Below are 20,311 nucleotides of genomic sequence, written 5' to 3'. Positions count from 1 at the left end.
CTGGAATAGAGTTTAGCCTTTTAGCAATATACTCTGAACTGAGAGATGAAATAAGTTGCATAGCATGTAACTTATTCCTAAAGCAAATTCTACTCTAACTTAATTAACATACAAACACAATTTTTCTTCTATTCAATAATAGAAGGAAAAATCCATTTTATTCCCTAATGAACTACAGTTAAAATTTCCTTTGTTTCGGCTCTCCAAGAATGGAAATGTTACTAGCACATTTCTTGACTTTTTCTTTTAACCTTTTTTGTTGCTGGAATTTTGAGGAGTACAACCACAAATTGAGAAAACTCCTTAAAACCACTTGGACTAATTGTTTTCAATACAGCAGTTTATATTTCAGCATTATTGTGCTGTCTATTTCTCTTCTAATTTTCCCCCTAGTCTGAGAACATGGTTAGCTGGGGAGCAAAGAGAAAACCAGGTGGCTTATGAATAATTAGCAATTTTTATAGTATTTCTTCTTATGCATTTCTACTAGCACACTGTTCCAAATTTAATGGGATTCTGAATACTCTGAACATAAAGAGAAGTATTTACACAGAGCAGCATTGTCTGTCTTGGTTGATTTATTGTTGGTAGAAAGAACTCATTAGCTGTCAGGCCAGTTGCTGAAAAGACTATAATGCCAATGCACAAAGTTGACATAATGAAAATAAAGGAAAGAACCTGGGCCAAATTCAGAGGCAATCTGTAAGGTAATGTAATTTATACCCACTTATGCTCACTCAGATTCCCTCAGAACTTGTTCTACCCACTCTATTGGTGCATGAGGGAACCTAAATTGATGTAATTTATATATCAAAGAGTCAGAAACGCTGTAAGGCCCCTAAGTCTGGGGCACTTAAAGTCATGGTTTCCTATATATTGTTCTCTTCATTAATCTGTCCTGAATCCTCCCTCCCTTTACTGTTTCAGCCTGTGATTTATGCCATCAACAATCCCTGAAATGCAATGGGCCAAGTGAGAGGCAGAGTGTAGGTAAGTGAGCATGACTCAAAGGAAATCTAAATAGAGGGAACGCAGAAGTTAGGGAAGCCAGGTGTCTCTCACATGCACATCCACTCTTCCCAGTGCTTGGATTCAATTTGAGATTTGGCTCTGCACATCCTCCATTACCACTGGCAATTGAATTTGTTACTCAAACAATACAAGCAGTCACAGCTCATAGACCTTAAATTTAGGGCCAGGAGAAACATTACAAGGGTCTAGCTGGACCCTCTGCAAAAACAGAAGCTAGCAAATATAACCCAGAAACCCCTGGACTGAACACAGCAAAGATGAATGAGAAAGACCCAATGTCAGTTTAAAGACTTCAAATGATAGTGGAATCTGCTGCATCCCTCAGCTATATGTTCCAGTGGTAAACTACCATTGCCTTTAAAATATGCACTGTGTTTGTCATCTGCTGAATTTTACTGGCTTCAACTTTCAGCCATTGGCTCTTTCTTTGTTCTACTAAATTTCTCTGTATATTTCTTATAGAAATATATTTCTTATATATTCTCACCCTTCAGTTCACTGTCTCACATTTTCTCAAAAGAACATAAATTTTGTACTCAAAATAGTTTAACAATGAGTTGAGCTTGCAATGAAAAGTATTTATATATGTTATACTGGTAAAAGCTTTTTCATTTGGGAGAGGAAACAGGACAGCTGGAATCTGGTGACCACAGTCTCTTCCTTCAGTATCTGAGCACTCCAGGATACTATCAATTGAAGTATTTACTCTCTCTACTCAATCTGAACATACTGGGAAGAAGAAATGAGAGCCAGGGTTGCAAGAGGCTTGATTGTTAAACCACTGCTCTTCAGTTCTTTCCACAGCTCTCTTTACTGACAGCTATTCTGCTATCCCACTCTAAGTGAACGCTCCATCCCACAAAAAAATTCTGATTATATCACTATCTGCTAACATACAGAGATATGGGGTCAGAAGTAACTCTAGTGGCATTTATAAATGATCATATTTTTTAGTTTCCTGTTGAACTACAAAATAGTGTGTAACAAAAAATCCTCACACCTTAAGGGAACCCTCATTACAAATTACATTACAACATAAGGAGTAGAAGGAACACATGAGAAATGCATAAAGGGGTGCTCTGGAGCAGCATTCTGGTTTCCTATAAACCTGCAAATGGGATTAGCCAGAACAAGATGTTTTCACATTGTTTTCATTTTTGTTTCCAAGCTCTCCAAGAAGATTTGTCAAACAGTTCAATATATCCCACTGTTGTTTCTGATTTCAGAGGTTGGCACACTAGTCTGCTCTGCACAGGCATGGTTAATGCTACCTGTCCCACTTGGAGAGATGCTAATGGTGTATGCCCTGTTTCTCTTCTGGTCAGAAATCTAACTCTTGGATAGAAACTCTCATCAAAGTTAATACTGCTTTATTATCTGTCAGGATTCTCTGCTGTTCATTTGGAACATCTGCTCCCCAAGAAGGGGACAGACTTTGCACAGGAGCATCAAACAGAGCCAGGAGGAAGCACATGGCTGCAGAGAACTGCAAAGAGCAGCCAGCATCAAACACCGGTTCAGTGCTTCCTATCAGCTAATGCCTTTCATCCTGTGGCCTCCTTCACCTCCAGACTTGGCCTCTGTCTGCATTTACACCTTCCCAGAATAAAATCCTTGCTTCCCCCACCCACTTGGTAACCATCATTCAGCTAGTTTGTCTATGACTCACCTACTTCAAAACCCTGCTGACTCACAGGCCTCAAAAAGGAAACTTGCCCAAAGAACGTACTGAGACGTGGGTACACCGTCCGTGCCAGCGAGGAACTCATCCAAGCTGACCCGGGCTTTTTACTAGGGAAAGGGAAGGAAGATGTGTCTCATTTGTGAATCTTTATAGTTTTAAAGCCTAATTAGCTTACAGATATTAATAGCCAAAGTATACCTCAATGGCCTGATTTCCAAAAATATTATGCACCTAGTGGTTCCCACCAAACCTAATGGGCACTCAACAGTGAAAAATATGATAAGGCTACATAGCTTTTCAAACAAGAATATACAGGCTGACTTCTTGAATCCATGGGTAAAAACTGACTTAACTCATGTGATAAGGCATGTTTGACACCTTTGAAGGGCATGTTAAGTTAAAATAACAGCTGTAGGAAAAAGAAGACAATACAAAAAAAAAAAAAAAAAAAGACATTTCAGATGGACCTGTCACACCTGAGTTGACCATGTTCCTTCACCTTCATATAATTAAAACTAAGTGTTTTATGAGGGAGGGACAGCAGGCTCTCCTTGAAGAAAAATAATTAAAGAACTAGACTAATTGCCTTTATTTTTTCCACTTCACCATATAATTACTAACACATCTACACAAGTAGGTAGCGGAACCCTCTCTAACCAAGGGTGAAGAATTCAGCAGCTTCCTCAGCCACATCTCTCACCATGAGGCAGGAATTCCTTGTTCCTCCTTATAATACAAGCCACTGAGAAATGTCTTGTAGAGGTACTGTAAATCCATTTGATTTCACTTCTGAGGAAGGGAGCACGGTCTGGATGAGCTCTTTTCTAATAGTGCACACCTTCTAACAAAATACTATCAGCATATTGAGGAAATGAAATTTCACACTGCAAGACTATCTTCCCTGCTCTCCCCATTTCTCCTGAACTTTACCAAAATTTCTCCTTCTCCAAAAACTGCCTACTAAATGCACAGCCTAGTTCAAATTCATGCCCTAATGATGAGTGGTTTACCTTCGATTTTCTCTAACTATGAAATGACCACCAGTAATTTTTCAGTCAAAAGTTACCACAGACTTCCGTCTTCACTAGGACACCTCTGGAAGCACTCATAAATGTTGGCAGTAGGACAGGTCTATATTACTCTAGAAAAACAACAACTAAGCAATGATGACAGGATCACTCATCTGCTGAATTAACCACAGGACTCATTATTACAATTTAACTTTCTTCAAAAATTTCTTACTGTTCTCATCCAAGGAAGACACCCACGCATATAAACTAAATATAAACTAATCAAGGTGTTTCTCTGACAGACTAGAAAGAAAGAGAGAAAACAATGTTATTTTTATTTCTCTTTGAAATTGTTTGGGAAGAGCCACGTACCTTGTTTAAACAGACTACATAACTAGCTAGATAGATTAACCACAAAAGACTAATATTGAAATGGTTGGGAACTGAATATCTAAACCAGTTAGTAAATCCTGTCACTGTAATCTTTCTTGCTTTAAGAACTTAGTCCTATGTACTAATTTAAATATTTACTTTTACTACAATAATTTTAAAAGGTAGAAGATTGCATCTAACAATTTACATTAGCTGATACAGATCTGGTATGCATCACCTGTAAAAGTGCAAATATTATGTGAGTGTTTTTCAAACAATTTAAATAACATTGAACAACAAAAAATCACTGGATATTTGATAACTTATCCCTTATCTGCCTGATGTGACATTTAGGAAAATACATTTTTAGAAATCAGTAATTTATTCTGAATGCAACACTGACACTTTTTGTAACCCCATAGCCTCAGTCATATCATGAAAAGGAGAAGAAAAAAAAATTTAAAACCCACTTAGCATCTCCCAAAACAACAAGCTAAAAAAATACTATTAGAATGTAAATGTACATAATACAATTTTTTTCTTAATCCCACCTGGTGTATTTTCTCACCCCCTAAAGAAAGATGTGTCAAAGATTGCACAGTTCACTGGGGACTTCAAAGTTGCTATCAATCTCTACATAGAAAGCATTCAGATACTGCTGTGATGGGCAGCAGTATAAAACCCAGAGAGAGAAAAATAGATAAAATGCCCTCAGGAACAAGCTTCTTTCCAAGGAAGCTTACTAAACCAAGGCTTAAATTGAAATAGTATTATTTTTCAATGTAGAAGCAGTTTTTCATCTTTTAACTCTCTCTTGTTTGTATTATACTCAAAAAATGAAATTTCTATCCTAAAGGCCAAATTCTGACAGTCCTATTCCCACTGAATAATTCCTTATCCTGTTTGCAGTGCTGCAGTTTCAGCAGAGTTGCTGACGAGGCAGTGTTCAGCTGGGAGCACACCTGGACCACAGGATGGGGCCCAAAGGGAAAACACCTCACAGCTTACCAGGCTCCCAACACCAGCACTCCATCTGTCCCAATAAATCGCTTCTACCAACCTCAGTGGGAAGAAAATTAATACAATTAAATCAGGCATTTTTTTTTTTTAACCTCTCTAGTTGCCTGCTTTGGATATTCCCACTGTAAATGCTGAGTAAGCAACAGATACATCAGCACTTGGCATCAATATGAAATACAAACCCAGAATTTCAAAATGCATGTCTAATTTTAAAAAAGTCAATCAAGCTGAGTGTTAAAACTTCTACTTAAAACTACTTGAGTCTATAAACTTAAGAAATACTCAGCACTGCAACCTACACCTAAACACAGGGAGCCCTGGTAAGGCTGGATGCTACATCCCAAGCTTTTTAGAAGACTTCCTTCTGCTTTTCATTGTGTGACTTTTGAACCTTCTGGGTATATCTGGATTAGACATTCAAGCTTTTCCCTGCAATCTAGGAGATTAGAATTGGTACATAAACAAACACACATTTTGACAATTTAGATCCTTTTGAACTGAAGTACCTTAGGAAAAATAAATTCCTGCCACCTAGTATAACTGAAAGAGCATGTAACAGACCAAAGCAGTAAGAATTTCTCAAAATACATGTTTAATAAAAATAAATTTCACATAACTGTGAGAAAAGCTTCTGTTGCTTTTTTTCTATCTAAGCAAATAATCCGTCCATGCATCCCAAATGCTACAACATTTTTTAAAATTAAAATGAAATAAGGGAAGAAATCGCATCCCTCTTCATTATCCAATATAAGTTGTGGAAGCTAAACAATAAGTTATTTAAATCATTAAGATCACACCACTAACAAAATGAAGAGTTACCTGTTAAGAGAGATACTTGCTTTTGGAAATACATTCTATTCATGGCTGTAAAAAAAAAGAATACAAACAAACAAAACTACCCTGAAAGACCCAAACTTCTTCCCATTGTCTCCAAACTCTCTTCATCCCCTATAAAAGTGAGAGGTTTCCCTGTCAGATTGCAAGCACTATTTGAGGTAAAAAAAAAAAAAGTAACATTTAAGCCCTAAGGAGCTTTTGGTCTTCAAAAGTGCAAAGTACATACGGTTCTAGTTGAAATTAAAAGGAGCTGCAGGTGACCAGCACTTCTGACTCTGAGGCCCCAAGCTACTGTACAGAGCACTGTCCCTTTGAAATTTCAGCATTTACCAGCAGCCAACTTGCTGAAGTGCAAGACACATGCACCCCTTTGCCCCACAGTATTTACTTTTCAAAAGCACAGAACAGTTGTGGGCAGCATGGCTCTCCTGCAGCATTACAGCCCTGGTGAAACAGGAAGCAAGCATGAAAAAATACCAGCTCTAATCCTTACTGAGCCCCCAGCCATTGCACACCAGGATATTTCCAGAGCTCTCATCTGCTGGGAATAGACTTCTTGTCTCACACTGACCTCAACTGCTTTGCTCTTTTGTCCAGTTCCATTACGTTGTCCATGAGCTCAGCCAGCAATATCAGCTCAGACTGTATTTGTTCAGTGCCAGTTTACTGACACAGGCAACTCCAGAAATCCACTCCATGGCTTCCTTCACTTTGCAACACCCTTGGCTTCACTGGCCACCAAATAGCAAAGATGGAGAAATTAAAGCCCAGGTAAGCACAAACGTAGTGCACAATGGTAGAAAAGAAGGAATGATTACGTGCAACTGAAACACTAAGTATTAGGGAAAGAAATGAAAAAAAAAAAAATCAGGAATGCATGAACTGGAAAGGCAGAGCGACTCATTCCCAAGGTGAAGGAGTAAACAGTAAATACTACTTGCCATCTAACATCCAGGTCCTGGCACTGCTTTGTAATTCAATCTCCTACCAGGCACTTCACTTCTCTCCTTTGCTCTTCCTACCCACTTTTGTGATGCTGCCTTATTTACATTGCTCATAAACTCTTACAGGCAGGGACTGTCTCTTACCCTAGCTTTGTATGCAGCTCAGCAATACCAAACTGCACAGTCAGAGGCAGTCTGTAAACAGTAAAATACCACTGAAAAAAAAAAAAAAAAAAAAAAAAAGAGGGGAAGAATATGACTGGCTTAGGAAATGCAGCAGCAATATCTATATATAACAAAAAAGTTTTGCTGGTCAAACGGCAGAACCAACACCATGGCATACACATTAGAATTAGGTGAAAGAAAAATGAGAAGCAGCAGGGTTCCTATAAGGCTAAGAAGGAAACCAGAACAAGGGGGAGGGGGGAAATAAAAACAAAGACATTGGTAAAGAAGTAGATTTGCTAAATCACAAAGGATGGACAAACTGCAGAATAGAAATAAGGCTTCTGGCTTTCCTTACATTCATGTCATGGTAATGACACTTTTTTTTTACCACCATTATGGGAAAAAAATGAGGGATCCATTTATGCCTCAGCTTTTTCAAGGTTTGTCCTTGTCACCTAAGCTTCAGATCACCTCTTTGACCCTCAGGTTGGGAAAAAAGAAGGCATGAACTTACCTGACAATCTATCCTGAGAGCAAATGAGAATGTGGGAAAGAGGAGGAGGGAAATAAAATCCACATATCTCTACCTCAAAATAGCTGACTAGTGCAGAAAGGAAGTCACCCACTGAAGGTTAAAAAATAATAAACAACTAATAATTTACTCCCATGCTAAAAGACCAGGAGAGATGAAGCATAAACGCCTACTTCATCGGCTGTTGCTGGAGTATGGCAGTCCTACTTCATTCCTCAACTCACATTGTAAAATCACAATCTAAATCTGTGTGGCCATTGGCACAGTTCCTTGTTCAGTTTTAAAACACCAATAATCAATGCTTGTTTGTAGTGTTTTCACATATTTAAAACAAAACCCTTGGGATATAAGAAGTTATCAGCACCAAGAATATCATCATTTCTCTCCCATACACAAAATACCTTTGAGCCAAACAAGCTGTAATTTTTTAAAATGCAACTATTTCCAACACAACAGAGGGAAACACATATGATGCTGTTACAAGCCAAGGTGAGAGGAATAAAAAGAGTAATGACAACAGAAAATCTAAAGTAAGTCCTGGCAAGGCACACAACATCAGGCATGAGAAAACCAACGCCAGTTGGCTGTGACAGTTCTGTATCTATCAACTACTACTTAGCTAACACCCACCCATAAATAACTTCTTTGCTATTGCCTTGGTGACTAACAGGGTGCCGTAGATTTGAAATATTAACCTGAAGGCCTCAAACACAGACCAGTTTCCTTACACAACGCTGGTGGAATTGTGACATTTGTTTTTCTATAACCTTCCCATCAGTGCCTGACAAAGTTGGCAAGGGCCAGTGGGACTGGGGGCTGTGTACATGCACTGTTTGAAAGCATTTTTCTCTTTTCCTTGGAAGAATGAGAAGTCCTTTGCATCATTTTCCAGATGTCTGCTAAGTTTTTGTCTCCTGGAAACATTTGGGCCAAGCACTGCTCAGATCTCTAAAATACTGCAAGCTGGGCCCTGATCTGCTCCTCATAGCACTGGCCAAGCACCACAAAGATCTTTTTCAGTCACCTTAGCAGGACTGCAATGAAGGAAAGCTCAAGAGGAAGGTGTAATGTTGAACCAGCAGGCAGGTTCAGGCTCTCGCCTCAGGTAAGTGCTCGTGCAAAGTGCTCTGTAATTCTCTAAGTCGCATTGGGTTTAGTGTCAAATGTCTTTGAGAAGTCCATCAGCTAAAGCTGTGGGCACTCAACACTTCTGGCTAACTATAGATGAACATATCCTCTTCTAAAAATGCTTTTCCCTTACTTTTTTCCAGCTTTTTCTTCACTCTTAGACCACTCATGCACCACATTTTCTCATAAAGCAGCAACAGCATTCCCCACCTCCAGATTCTGCCCAAAGAGAGAAGGTGTGGATGCTACACAAGCCCCAACTCTTGATAATCCAGTACAGGCATCTGAGGTCATTATTTGAATGCAGCCATTGCATGAGCAAATAAGGTGTTTAAGCCACCTCTCAGAATGGGCTCTGAAGATTAGTTAATGTTTATACAGCCCACTGAAAATTGAAATGACTGCTACATGCTAAGTATTACCATCACCAGGGATCCATTTAAGTCAAAGCAGGGCAGACAGTGAAAGAAACAAAACTTATTTTTTCTGTCCAGCACAATTACTGCCAGACTTATGCATGCTAAAAACACCCAATAACCCATCTAACACAGTAAATTAATGTTTATGCTATTAAGTTTAGACAATCTTAAGCTGAAAGCTTTTCAAACCAGAGGAAATTGCATGTTGCACAGGGACAACTGTATACAATTACAGTGATTTCATAAAATGGCAGAGATATAAAGCAGAAACTGAGTGGCCGGCAAGACTTCTAAATCACACAGATAACAAGTATGTCCTGGTGGGCTAGGAGTCTACATCTTTCTCACAGCTGTTCCTAAGTACAGGAATTATATTCATAATCTCAAAATTCAAGACAACTCAGTGCATTGCACACCTGAATCTGTGAGGCAATGGCAGACACATCATTGATCAGCATGTACTATTATTGTCCTCATGGAGTCACCATACATCAGCCAGTTTTATTATTATCCCACCTTGCACCACCAGCTGACACTCACAGTAAAAGCAACATTAAAAAGGACACGGAAATATTTGGACCAACCCATGTGTTTCTTTAGAATGCAAAAGCTCCAAAGAGACAGACACAAAGAGCACAAACATGAAATGCAACGAGTGCAATGCTCCCCCAGGCAGAAAGTTCCCAGCTGCTTTGCTAAAAGGCCACAGCAATATGTCTGCTTTATGCTTGTTTTCGTGAAGGATTGTTTAACAGTACACTTAGTGCAGTTCTACATTGACACAGTAAACGTCAGCTTAATACAGCCTAGGTAAAGCTTTCAACTTACCAAGTCCTGCTGCACGCTTTGTCAAACATCTGAAGGACTGCAGTGCCTCTGACTTTCTTCTGATGTCTTGCAGGTATAGAGTGGTATTAAAGGTAGTTTTCATGAATGCAAAACCAGGCAGAGGTTTTTCCAAGAGCTATCAGCCCTATTTTTTACCTTATTCATTGTACTGTTCACAGCACATTTTTATCGCCAGTCTCCCTTCCACGAAACAATCCCAGAAGTGTCATTTGCACAGCAAACGAGTGTATATTGTACCATTCAGTTACTTGTGGCAGATTATCAGGTTGTGTATAGCAGCTAAGCAGAACATTGACAGCTGTGTAGACATCTCAGCTGATACTAAAAGAAGTCTTGTCGGCAGTTCTGATCTTAAAGCAAATACACTGAAAAACTTAGATCCAATTAGGCTGAGGCTGATAGAATTTTCTGGAATGAACACTAAACGAATGTGGCTGATAACACCATCTTTGCAAAATATCTTGTTTGGTTTGTCTTTAAAAGATTACTTTTTCAAGATAAAAATTGCCTGACTTTAAAGCAATGTGTCCCTGCTGTCCATGTTCACAAAAATTGGAATTTTGTACTTTAAGCTGTGTTACGCTTCATTAATATGAAATTGCCACCCTGCATCACTGACATATTAGCTGAGCTCCAAGTGACCTAATTCATTTTTAATATTTCATAGTTTGTTAAAAGCTGTAACAAGAGATCACTAACACAGCTCTGACACTCCCTGTCATGAATCATAAGATGTAGGGAAAAGGTCATGTACTTACTAACAGGCACCAAACCAAATTCATCACTACAAAATGAGAGAACAGAAATGAAGACTGCATTTCCCATTATGCTTCTCTCTTTGTAAGAGTATCCATCAACTAGCATGACTCCACAGCAGAATTTATTTATATGCATGTCCCCCAATAAAAGGTCAGAGAGAAGTGAGAAAGAAAAGAAATAAGGATTGCAGCCTTTGTCTAAGCAAGTAGTTCCTTCCCTTTAAAGCATACTCAGCAGCAGCAGCTTTTGAAGACCAAAAGGAGAAACAATTCCCAACCACATAAAGAAACTAACAAGTCCCTTATATGGCTAAGAATTGCAATGCCATTTTTTTTCCACAGCCAGAAAAATTAGAGCAAGAGGGGAAAATAGAGCAACTTTAAACAGACAGCTCTCTCTGAGCACCAGGGAATTCACACAGGCACATCATTCCAGCTTTAAGAACTGCCACTTTCTTCTTTAAAGGGAAGGAGGACATTAAGCCAGGTGAGTCCCTGCAATCTAGATTTTAACTCTCCTGTTGTAACTATGGATACCTAGCTTTAAAAACCTTCTGTGATGCAGTGGTACACCAGGCTCCCTTATTCCATCCTCTGGTGAAACGCCTCTATCTGAAGCTCCCTAATGTCCCTTCATCTCAAAGTCACCAATGCACCACCAAAAGGTTTTTGCCAACTCTGAGACTGCACATCCAACCAGCTCTCTGCCCTATCCACTGCATCTTCAGACTGCCTTTCACCCTCCCATAACCCTGGCAAAAATGTTGCCAGCTTCTCATCAGGAAGGCATCTAGACTGCATCACATGTTGTTCCAAATAACCAGAGTCTCTCACAGGCAAGACACACGAACAAGACTTGATGGTTGATGCAGTCTGGCCATCCCCCATCGGCAGGAGGAAAGGTCAGGCTCCTGCGCAGCATCGATACTGAACTCGGAGTGGCTCAGCCTGGCTGGTCTCTAAATATAGCTGGGCAGAGGAAGGGCTGTGAAAGTGGGTGGGGAAGGGAGTGGAACAGAAGCCAAATGAGCAATCCGTTAAATACAACAAGTCCACCAGTAAGTCTTTCCCTCTCTGCTATGCCACGTTCTGCAGCAGAGTATTTAAGCACAGGTTCAGGATTAAGTCTAAGAATGCAAACTCTCAGAATAGAAAAAATCTGCTCGTTGATTTATACATGGGGAGGGGAGAACACAAATCTGTTCAACTTATCTTCTTGAATTAATTTGAGTCACACAGGAGTGACATCACTTCCACAACATGACAGCACATAAATCATCATCAACCACATGGTACTAACCATAAAACATGTGTCAGGAAGACACCAACAAGGAACAAAATATAAGAGTACTTTACATTGTAAACATGCGTCTTCTGGCTTCTGCTATGATCTATATACATCAGGTGTTTTATTTCATTCATTTGCATCTGAATGAAGTCAATACAATTAACAGAGGAACCCTCATAGAAAATCTGTCCACACAATTTCATCTGCATAAATATACCACAAATGAAGCACTTAAAAATGTAAATATTTACTTTTTAATAAACTATCACATTCGATACTGAAGTTAACTTTACAACAAATAAGCAATTTATTTCCACCATTGTTGGAAATAAATATTTCCATGGTTGCAAGCAAGCCCAAAACCAAAAATAAATAAGAAAGAAAGAAGGAAGGAAGGAAGGGGGAAAAAAGTATTTCCATTCAAAAAAAACAGGAAAAATAATCTCTTTCTCTTATTTGACAATGTCAGATCTGAAGTCTTTCAGCTAATAAAAACTTCTAGGAGATTAGACTTTTCTACAAACCAACAAAATATAAAGAACAGTATGACTGAGGAATTCAACAGGAGCTTCCAATCTGCAGCTACAGATAGGACAAGCAACCTCTGCCTAAATTCTCCATTTAGAAACACTGTATCTTCTGAAAAGACCGACATAGAAAATTGACTTGTTTCAAATTTCAAAGATGCTACACAGTATTTTTCTCTTAAGAACTACATAACTAAAAGCAAAAACAGCTCTCCGATACTTTTGCGGCTTAAGTGCACTTAGCCTTTTACTGAAATTGTTAATCTTCATTATAGGCACTGGGCTCCATGTGAGACATCTCCTATGGCAATTAGACTTCCCCTCTGTATAAATCGTATCTCAACTGGCACAGAGAGAAACAGACAGAAAGACAAAGCATCTGGTTTATGCTGCTTATTCTCCAAAATTATAAATAATGAGAAATAATGTTAAATAGAAATTATACCCACAGCAAACATAATATGCTGTTAAGTACCAGATGAGCTATGTCCTCGGCCCCTTGCTTAATGTAGAATAATTTTGATTTAATGCTTTTATTTCTTTTGTGACTGTTGTTAGGTTTTTGGGGTGGTTTTTTGGGGTTTTTTGGTTTGTTTTTTGTTGTTGGTGGTTTTTTTTTTAATATGCATATTATTCAGCTGTCCTGGTTTTGCCACAGTGATCAGTATGGGCTTTGTGGGCCTGATTCTGTATTGCTGAAGATAACTGAATCTTTTTCATTGATTTTTCAAAGATAGCAGAACAGGCCCCTGTCACTATAACTCTATAACTTCTATTCAATAATATTATTGTTAACCCTCTACTTAAAATACTGGTACAATATTCTGCATCAGTAGACACCATTCTTGGGCTGATACCTGCTTGTTTAGAATAGCTCTCTTTGTAAAACTGTTTGCTTCTACCCTTCCCTTTGTTACTCGATCTTTCCCACATGAGTGGGAAAGCAGTTGCAAAACACCACTACAGGAATACACAGAGTATAGGCTCCGGCAATATCTGAGTAAATCACTGTTCTCTGTCTCCCTTCTCTGCCCATCTGCAGTCTTTGGTATGGAACAACTATATCATAAAAGCTCTTATTCACACATGCTTTTGATATTATACTATTTAATCACATACAGCTGTAGCTGATGAGACTGTTACAAAACACAATTTTAATGCAGCACTGGAAGCAAATTCTTGAGAGATATTAATTATTTTCCTCTATAAAATTTCTAGCACTAAAATTCTTTTCTTCAAGAAAAAAAATATACAACCAGACTATTTGTTTTTTTAAAAAGTCTAGTTCTCTTCCTGGACAGTCCAGAATGGGGTTGTTTGCAAGCAAACTCAGTCCTGCCTGGAGTATAGACAGTGGAAAATTTATTTCCCATCCCTAAATAAATAAATAAATAAATAAATTGAATTAGAAAACACTGCTTGCAATTATATGCAAAGGGAATACTATATAGGCTACCCACAGCAAGACCTGAAATGAACTCAGACATCCTACTTGAAATTCAGCCTGTTTTTTAATTCATGGAAATTTAAGAACTGACAGTCTGATGATTTTTACCAAGATACTTGAATTAAAGTGCAAGCATACCATTATGGTTTCTTTTAAAGGACTTCATGCATTAAAAACCAAACCAGTTCATTTCTGAACCACTGCACTTTATTTTGAAAGGGCACCTTGTATAAGGCATTCTAAATTATAATTATTAACACACCCACCACAGCAAGATCTTTGTAGCCTCATCTGGCAAATGCTTGCAACTTCCATCTTTTGTTACAGAAATAAAATAACTGCTTGCAAAATAAATAGCCATAGAATATTATAATATGTGTTTGAAGTAGTAAAAATTTGATTGTTCTTTTTCCACAGGTTTGGTCTGGGTTTTTGTTTGTTTCTTTTTCATTTTCTTTTTTTATTTCTTTAATTTGTGGGTATTTGTGGGTTGGTTAGTTTTTAATTTAAACATACTTGCATCGAGGCAACATATGAAAGGAAGATCAATCAAGAAATTTAACACCATCTTAATACATATCACCATGTCCCTTAAAACAAAAAAGGTATTTTTATCCAGGCATGTAAGGATAAATGGAAAGCAAATGAGTTCATATATTCCTTCATTTTTCAGAAGAACACAACTTTTATCTTCCTTATTGTGTAAGCCAATTGGCAACAACTAGAGTTAGATATTAATATTACCATCAAAATCATAGCTAGGCTGAAATACTTTTAAATGGCATTTAAATGAATTTGTTTTCCTTTTGGGCAGCTCTCTGAGGCATTTAAAACATGCTGTGACATACTGAATCAAATGGGGCTAAGTGCGAACAAACTTCATTCCTAGAAATGCATTTCTCTAATTGCAAGTGTTTGCCTTTACTTTGGCATGATCACATGGGCTCCAGCTAGACTTTTGAGCTCTGGCAGCGATCCAAGCTGCAGATGGTTGGAAATGCAGCCTGAAATCAGTGTGTGGTTGATGAATTACTCCTTACACCTGACCCCTGCTTCACACCAGGCACCAAACACAATCTGAACACTACCAGCCAGAGAAGCCCCGTCAGGCATCTCCATATCTGGAATGCTTTCTTCAAGGCCTTCTGTATGGCCAGATGGCCAAAAGTGGGAAATGCCATAAACCCACTAAACAGAAATGTGAGTGACTAAAGAGCACTGGATTGGTAAGTAAGAGGTGAAGAGAGGCAAGAGCTTTGCACCTATGCCAAATTCACACTTTCTAAAAGAGGGTGATGGAACAAAGACAAAGGTATGCTCATGCCACACAACTGAAGGAAGTCCCCAATTCCCTCATGCCAAAAAATGCCCTAAAAAATGTCAAAAAGGAGATATAACACACACCCGAATGTGGGCCCATAAAATCACTATATCAAACTTAAACTCTTCTAAGTACACCTGTTTGAACTCCCTAATTGTTTCTTACTCAGCTGAGGCACATATCTGTCATTTCAGGGACAGGCTTATTAAGCCTTCTTGCTTGCAGGTCAGTCTGCATCCCTTTCACAGCAATGGGGTTTTATTCAGGTAGGTGTTGGGAAATCACACTTCTTCTTTTTGAACGTGTTCACACATGAATCAGCATACAGAGATGAAGAGGTACTGTGGGTACTGTAAACACTGCCTCTCTCGTTGGGGTGTTACTGCCATCTGACTGGGTTACAGAGTCAACACCATGAGAGTTAAACTATCAGACCCAAACCATGACTAATAAGTAGGAAATAGCTGGAGAATGCATGAAAGCAAACCGCACGGAAATAGCTGCTTAACTGGCATATTTTTACCCCGAGTGCAGGTATAGAGATCGTAAACCAAACAATTCCTGTCGACAGGTAACTGTGGCACCTCCTCCTTTCTACCCAAGTGATTCAGTTTTTTTCAGGAGACTGTTTGCAATGAAAGCTGACCCCAGCAAGAGGTCTAATCATAAGCTGCAGAGGACAAAGATAAAACACATCACCTACTAAATCAAGGGGACTCTCTCAAATATATTCAGAGTTAATATTTTTCTCCCCTTTTTCTCAATACATGATATTTCATAGTGCTTATTTTTGTTTTCTTCTGTGCTAGATGGCAAAGAGAAAAGAATTTGCTTTGGCAAGCAAGAAACAAAAGAAAGAAATTCAGACTATAATGCAAGATTTGGCATCATTAACATTCTAGGTGGCAATTTGCAACCTACTCCTGCAAACCAGTTGTTTGAGTAGTTACACCATCAGTAAGGATGCAACTAAGGAAATTCTCTTAACATTTTAAAATAAAATAAAGAAGTACTACAGATTCTCATCAGATATACATGAGCTGAACCACTTCCCTGCAATATTTTTTGCAACAAGAACACAAGACTATGCTTCACTTACAACAGTAACCAGAAACACTTACTCTGAAATAAACTCCTAGGACAACTGGACTCTCTCCCTACTCTCAGCATCTACCTAAAAAGGTTCCAAAACTGTAAGTTCAAACTGAAGTTGTCAGACAGTGTCACACCAAAACAGAAATAAGGGTATGTCTTGTCTCAAACTCGGCGCTTGTCCTTAAGAGACATATTAAATTTCTTGCAATTGTCTCATAAGGATTCACACCCTCCCCCTGTTCTCTTTTTTGGATGACAATGGCTTTTCCTAAACCTGAAATTAAAGTTTTAGCTTCAGTGGTGGCATTTGATAATGAAGGACCACAAATAAATGGAACGAGTGCGTGCTTTGTGTTCCACAAAAGGCCACAAAACTCTAAAAAGTTAAAGCAATCAGACAAACATATGGAATCTATTTTTTCTATTTATAATCCCATTACCCACATAGCTATTCATTTACACCCTTTCTGCACAACAACGTGCTAGCAACGTTAGAAGACACACACACACAGACTGAAGGCTGGAATCCTGCACAGCTCCGTGCTCCCCTGTGAGAGGGACGTGATGTACAGTAATGCGGTACTTCTCAAAGGAGCGCCAAGGCAACTTCACCAAACAAGCAAAGCAAAAGCAGCACTTCACCCAAACACACTGGGGAACGTGAATTTCCAAACTTTGCCTGTTGAACATGCTGCCACTCTGAATTTCAGAAGCTGTACCAGGCCATAAGAAAGCCTAGAATTTCTTTCTTAATTACAAATGAATGTGCACCACCACCCCCCACCCCCCCTCCAGCATGCATGACTATATGAGCATAAAAACACATTCTTTCTGTAGAGCTGAATCCTACCATGCTTGGTACAAAGAGCAGTTTTTGGAAAATAATAAGCTGAAGTTCTCAGGCCGGCTGGAATCATACAAAGGATTATTTATATGTGTTGCTCCAATAGGGATGATAAAAGATACAGCTCTCCACCACAAGATTATTTGATTACCCAACTATTAGCTTTAGACATACAATGGATCTAACTGCTTTAAAACGTCCCAGAAGCTGATGGCTAGCTTTAAGGTAACAAAATCCAGATGCTGCCTGTCTGCACTACTTTAAAGTCTTATAGAAGAGAAATACTTGCATCTGTGTGTATATGTGTATATATGTGTATGTATATATATGTGTGTGTGTATATGTATTTGCACGTGTATATGCACGTGTATATGTATTTATTATTTAGAGTTTATGTACGCCCTTAACTGTGATCCAAGAAAAATGAGAAAAAAATAAAGACATAAAATGTATCATCAATTTGAAATTTTACCTATCCTTACTGTAATAGTGCAAGTGTGCCAAGACTGATGCACATGACTTTTCACAGGGTTGATAATTTTATATACCAGCTATAAAAATGTATTTAAGTTTTTTAGCTCTTTTTTAAAGCAAGGGATTAAAAAAAAAGTCATGGTACAGAAAATATATTTTTCTACTTTAAGCCAAAATATAAGGTTAATTTCTTAAAAAGCTTAATTTACAAAGTTAAGAAAATGAAGAAAAAATGAAAGAAAAAGGACAACTGGCAAAATATAAGCTACGTGAGTAAAAGGGATGGAATGTCCAATATTTCTCCTCCAATACTCGAGGCTATTGTTCTTTCAAAAAAACACCATCAATTGTTTCATGTCCTTGGCTTGCCAGGTTTTGAGGAATAGCATCAGCCTGCATCCCCCAATCCCCCAAACAGTTAAAGCTATAGGCAATATTGCAGTCAAGCTAGTGACGGGCTGCTGCTGCAACAGCAACATTACACACTAAATGGTCACAAAGGTAAAATGCTATTTGGATTGACCTTGAAAAGAAAGGGTGGAGAAATAATAAATTTCACGCCAAAACACAAAATTAAAAAGAAGGATTAATTTTATTCCAAAAAAATATCTGCATGATGCAGTGAAAGAAACAGCAGAGCAAAGAAGTGAGAGGTAACCCTGCCATGAATTACAAGGCTGTAATCATACTGAGTGCTTCTGGTGTCATCACAACTCCAACCAGCCTGAATCACAGTTTTTACAATTAGTTAATTTATATAATGCAGTAGTTGGGCTATAAATGTTAATGGGAAAGTAATTTTTATTAACAAGGAATATAACTTATCCTTTCCCAGCCGCATCCAGATCAACGTGCTTCAAACCAAAAGTCTGGAGAAGTCAGCCTCCCTTGTGGCACTTCACCACACACAGTTGCACACATCAAGTGTCCCATGTGTTAAATTTGCCACAGGAGCACAATGTGTATATTTGCATGCAGTACCATATGCACGTGTGTGTGCCCTGCCTTGGCTTTTCCCTCCTAAAGGATGTTTGTTTATTTACTGAAAATGTTAATCTGGGGCTGTGAGGTCACACTTCACCTTGTGAAGTGTGTATTTTTTTCTTTTTCTTCCCTCCAAATACAGTGTCCTGACAGGGTTTTCAAACTTTTGGTTTAGGGCTTTCTTTGTTACTGTCCTTTGGTCACAGGAAATCTTTTCAGAGAGCAGACTATTATACAATGGCATTATAAAAATAAGGCTTTAATTAACTAACTCATGGCCAGGTAGCATAGACTTCACTCAGCCTCTTTAGGAGAGGCAGGCCTGCTTTCCAGTCTGCTGGCATTTTAAAAATTATTAAGAAAAAAAGAAAGAAAACTGAAGCGTCCGCGCTTGGATACACTCTCCAAAAGTAGTTATCCTCTATTTCTAGACCTCTTTAATGCAACAGAGTACAGCCATATCACCCTCAATATTTAATGAAATATTAAAACCAGTGCAATGCACTGAAACAAACTCCACCAGGTTTACAGACAGTTAGCTCCGAGCTCTCCTCCGAGCTCCACAGCATCTCCTCCTCAGCTGATTAAAAGTTTGAGTTGCCACAGACAGCTTTTCTTACAGCAAAATGCTTTTAAGCTGTGAATAAACAGCAGAGATCCCTGGAAAATCCACCGAAAGTGTTTTATGTCCGATGCTGTCCAGAGCAATCTTTATCCCATGCCATAACAAACACACTACCTGCCGCTGTTACGATAGCGTTAACCGCACTGTTCTACCCAAACAATAAAAGGAATTAGCCGACGCCAGCAGCCCTTGGGAAAAAAAAAATTAAATTAAAAGAAATAAAGAAACAAATGGGAGGGCAGACAGTAACCTTCCTGCCTCTCTCACGCCTGCTTTCTGCCTACCAGCTCGGCTTTGTATGATCCCAAACCCGAGAAAGAGACAAAAAATCGCCAAAGAGAAGAGGCGAGCCCGCAATTCGCGCGGCTCCGCTCTCCATCCCCCGCCAGGCGCCCGGCCCCGCCAGCCCTTACCTTGGTTTGGAGATAGTGGGGGTAGTAGTAGGTGTACTGAGGGTACATTGGCTGCTGGTCCAGGCGTTTGCCCATGTAGCTGGAGTCCTTCTGGCTGGTGCGGGGAACTCGTTGGCAGGGTGTAGTGCCCCAGGGCCTTTCTTCCTCTCACGCCGCTATTCCTGACAGCGCGGGCGACAGAGGAGGCTGCCGAGACTTCCTCGCCGTCTACCGCGCGCTACTTCCAGCGCAGCCAAAAACGCGTCCGCACGAACATATACGTGTGTGTGTGTGTGTGTGTGTGTGTGTGTGTGCGCGGAGGGGTGTGTGCGGGTGTGGGTGCGTGGGTGGGTGGGTGGAAGCCCCGTGCCCGGGTGCCCGTGGCGGAGCAGCCCGCCTCCCCCGCTGGCAGCAGCGTGCCTCCGGCGGTGCCCGCTGCCCGGCTCGGGAGGGAACCGTCCTGCGAGAGCAGCCGGGAAGACAGTGCAACTCCAAATCTCCGCAGAGCCGCTCGCTCGCTCTCCTCGTCCTCTGCTCGGCTCGCCCCGCTCTCGAGCCCTC

At 39.5% G+C, this 20,311-nt stretch overlaps 1 protein-coding gene across 13 annotated transcripts in view; it reads right to left on the bottom strand.

The window, feature by feature from the left end:
• The window catches only part of RBMS3 (RNA binding motif single stranded interacting protein 3), a 703,116-nt gene that overhangs the window by 422,271 nt on the left and 260,534 nt on the right, over nucleotides 1-20,311 (bottom strand). For 2 of the 13 annotated variants that reach the window (XM_021525863.3, XM_077787031.2), the window contains exon 1: nucleotides 19,772-20,303. The exons of the other annotated variants lie outside the window; for them this stretch is intronic. In XM_021525863.3, the coding sequence (XP_021381538.1) occupies nucleotides 19,772-19,846 (75 nt within the window). In that variant the 5' untranslated portion in view covers nucleotides 19,847-20,303. Of the gene's footprint in view, nucleotides 1-19,771; nucleotides 20,304-20,311 lie in introns of those variants that run through there. 13 annotated transcript variants of the gene reach the window in all.

This window comes from Lonchura striata, chromosome 2 (assembly GCF_050655825.1).
Source record: "Lonchura striata isolate lonStrDom1 chromosome 2, ASM5065582v1, whole genome shotgun sequence".
Lineage (NCBI taxonomy): Eukaryota > Metazoa > Chordata > Aves > Passeriformes > Estrildidae > Lonchura > Lonchura striata.
Note: the sequence above shows the minus strand (reverse complement) of the source record. Positions and strands in the feature narration are given on the sequence as shown.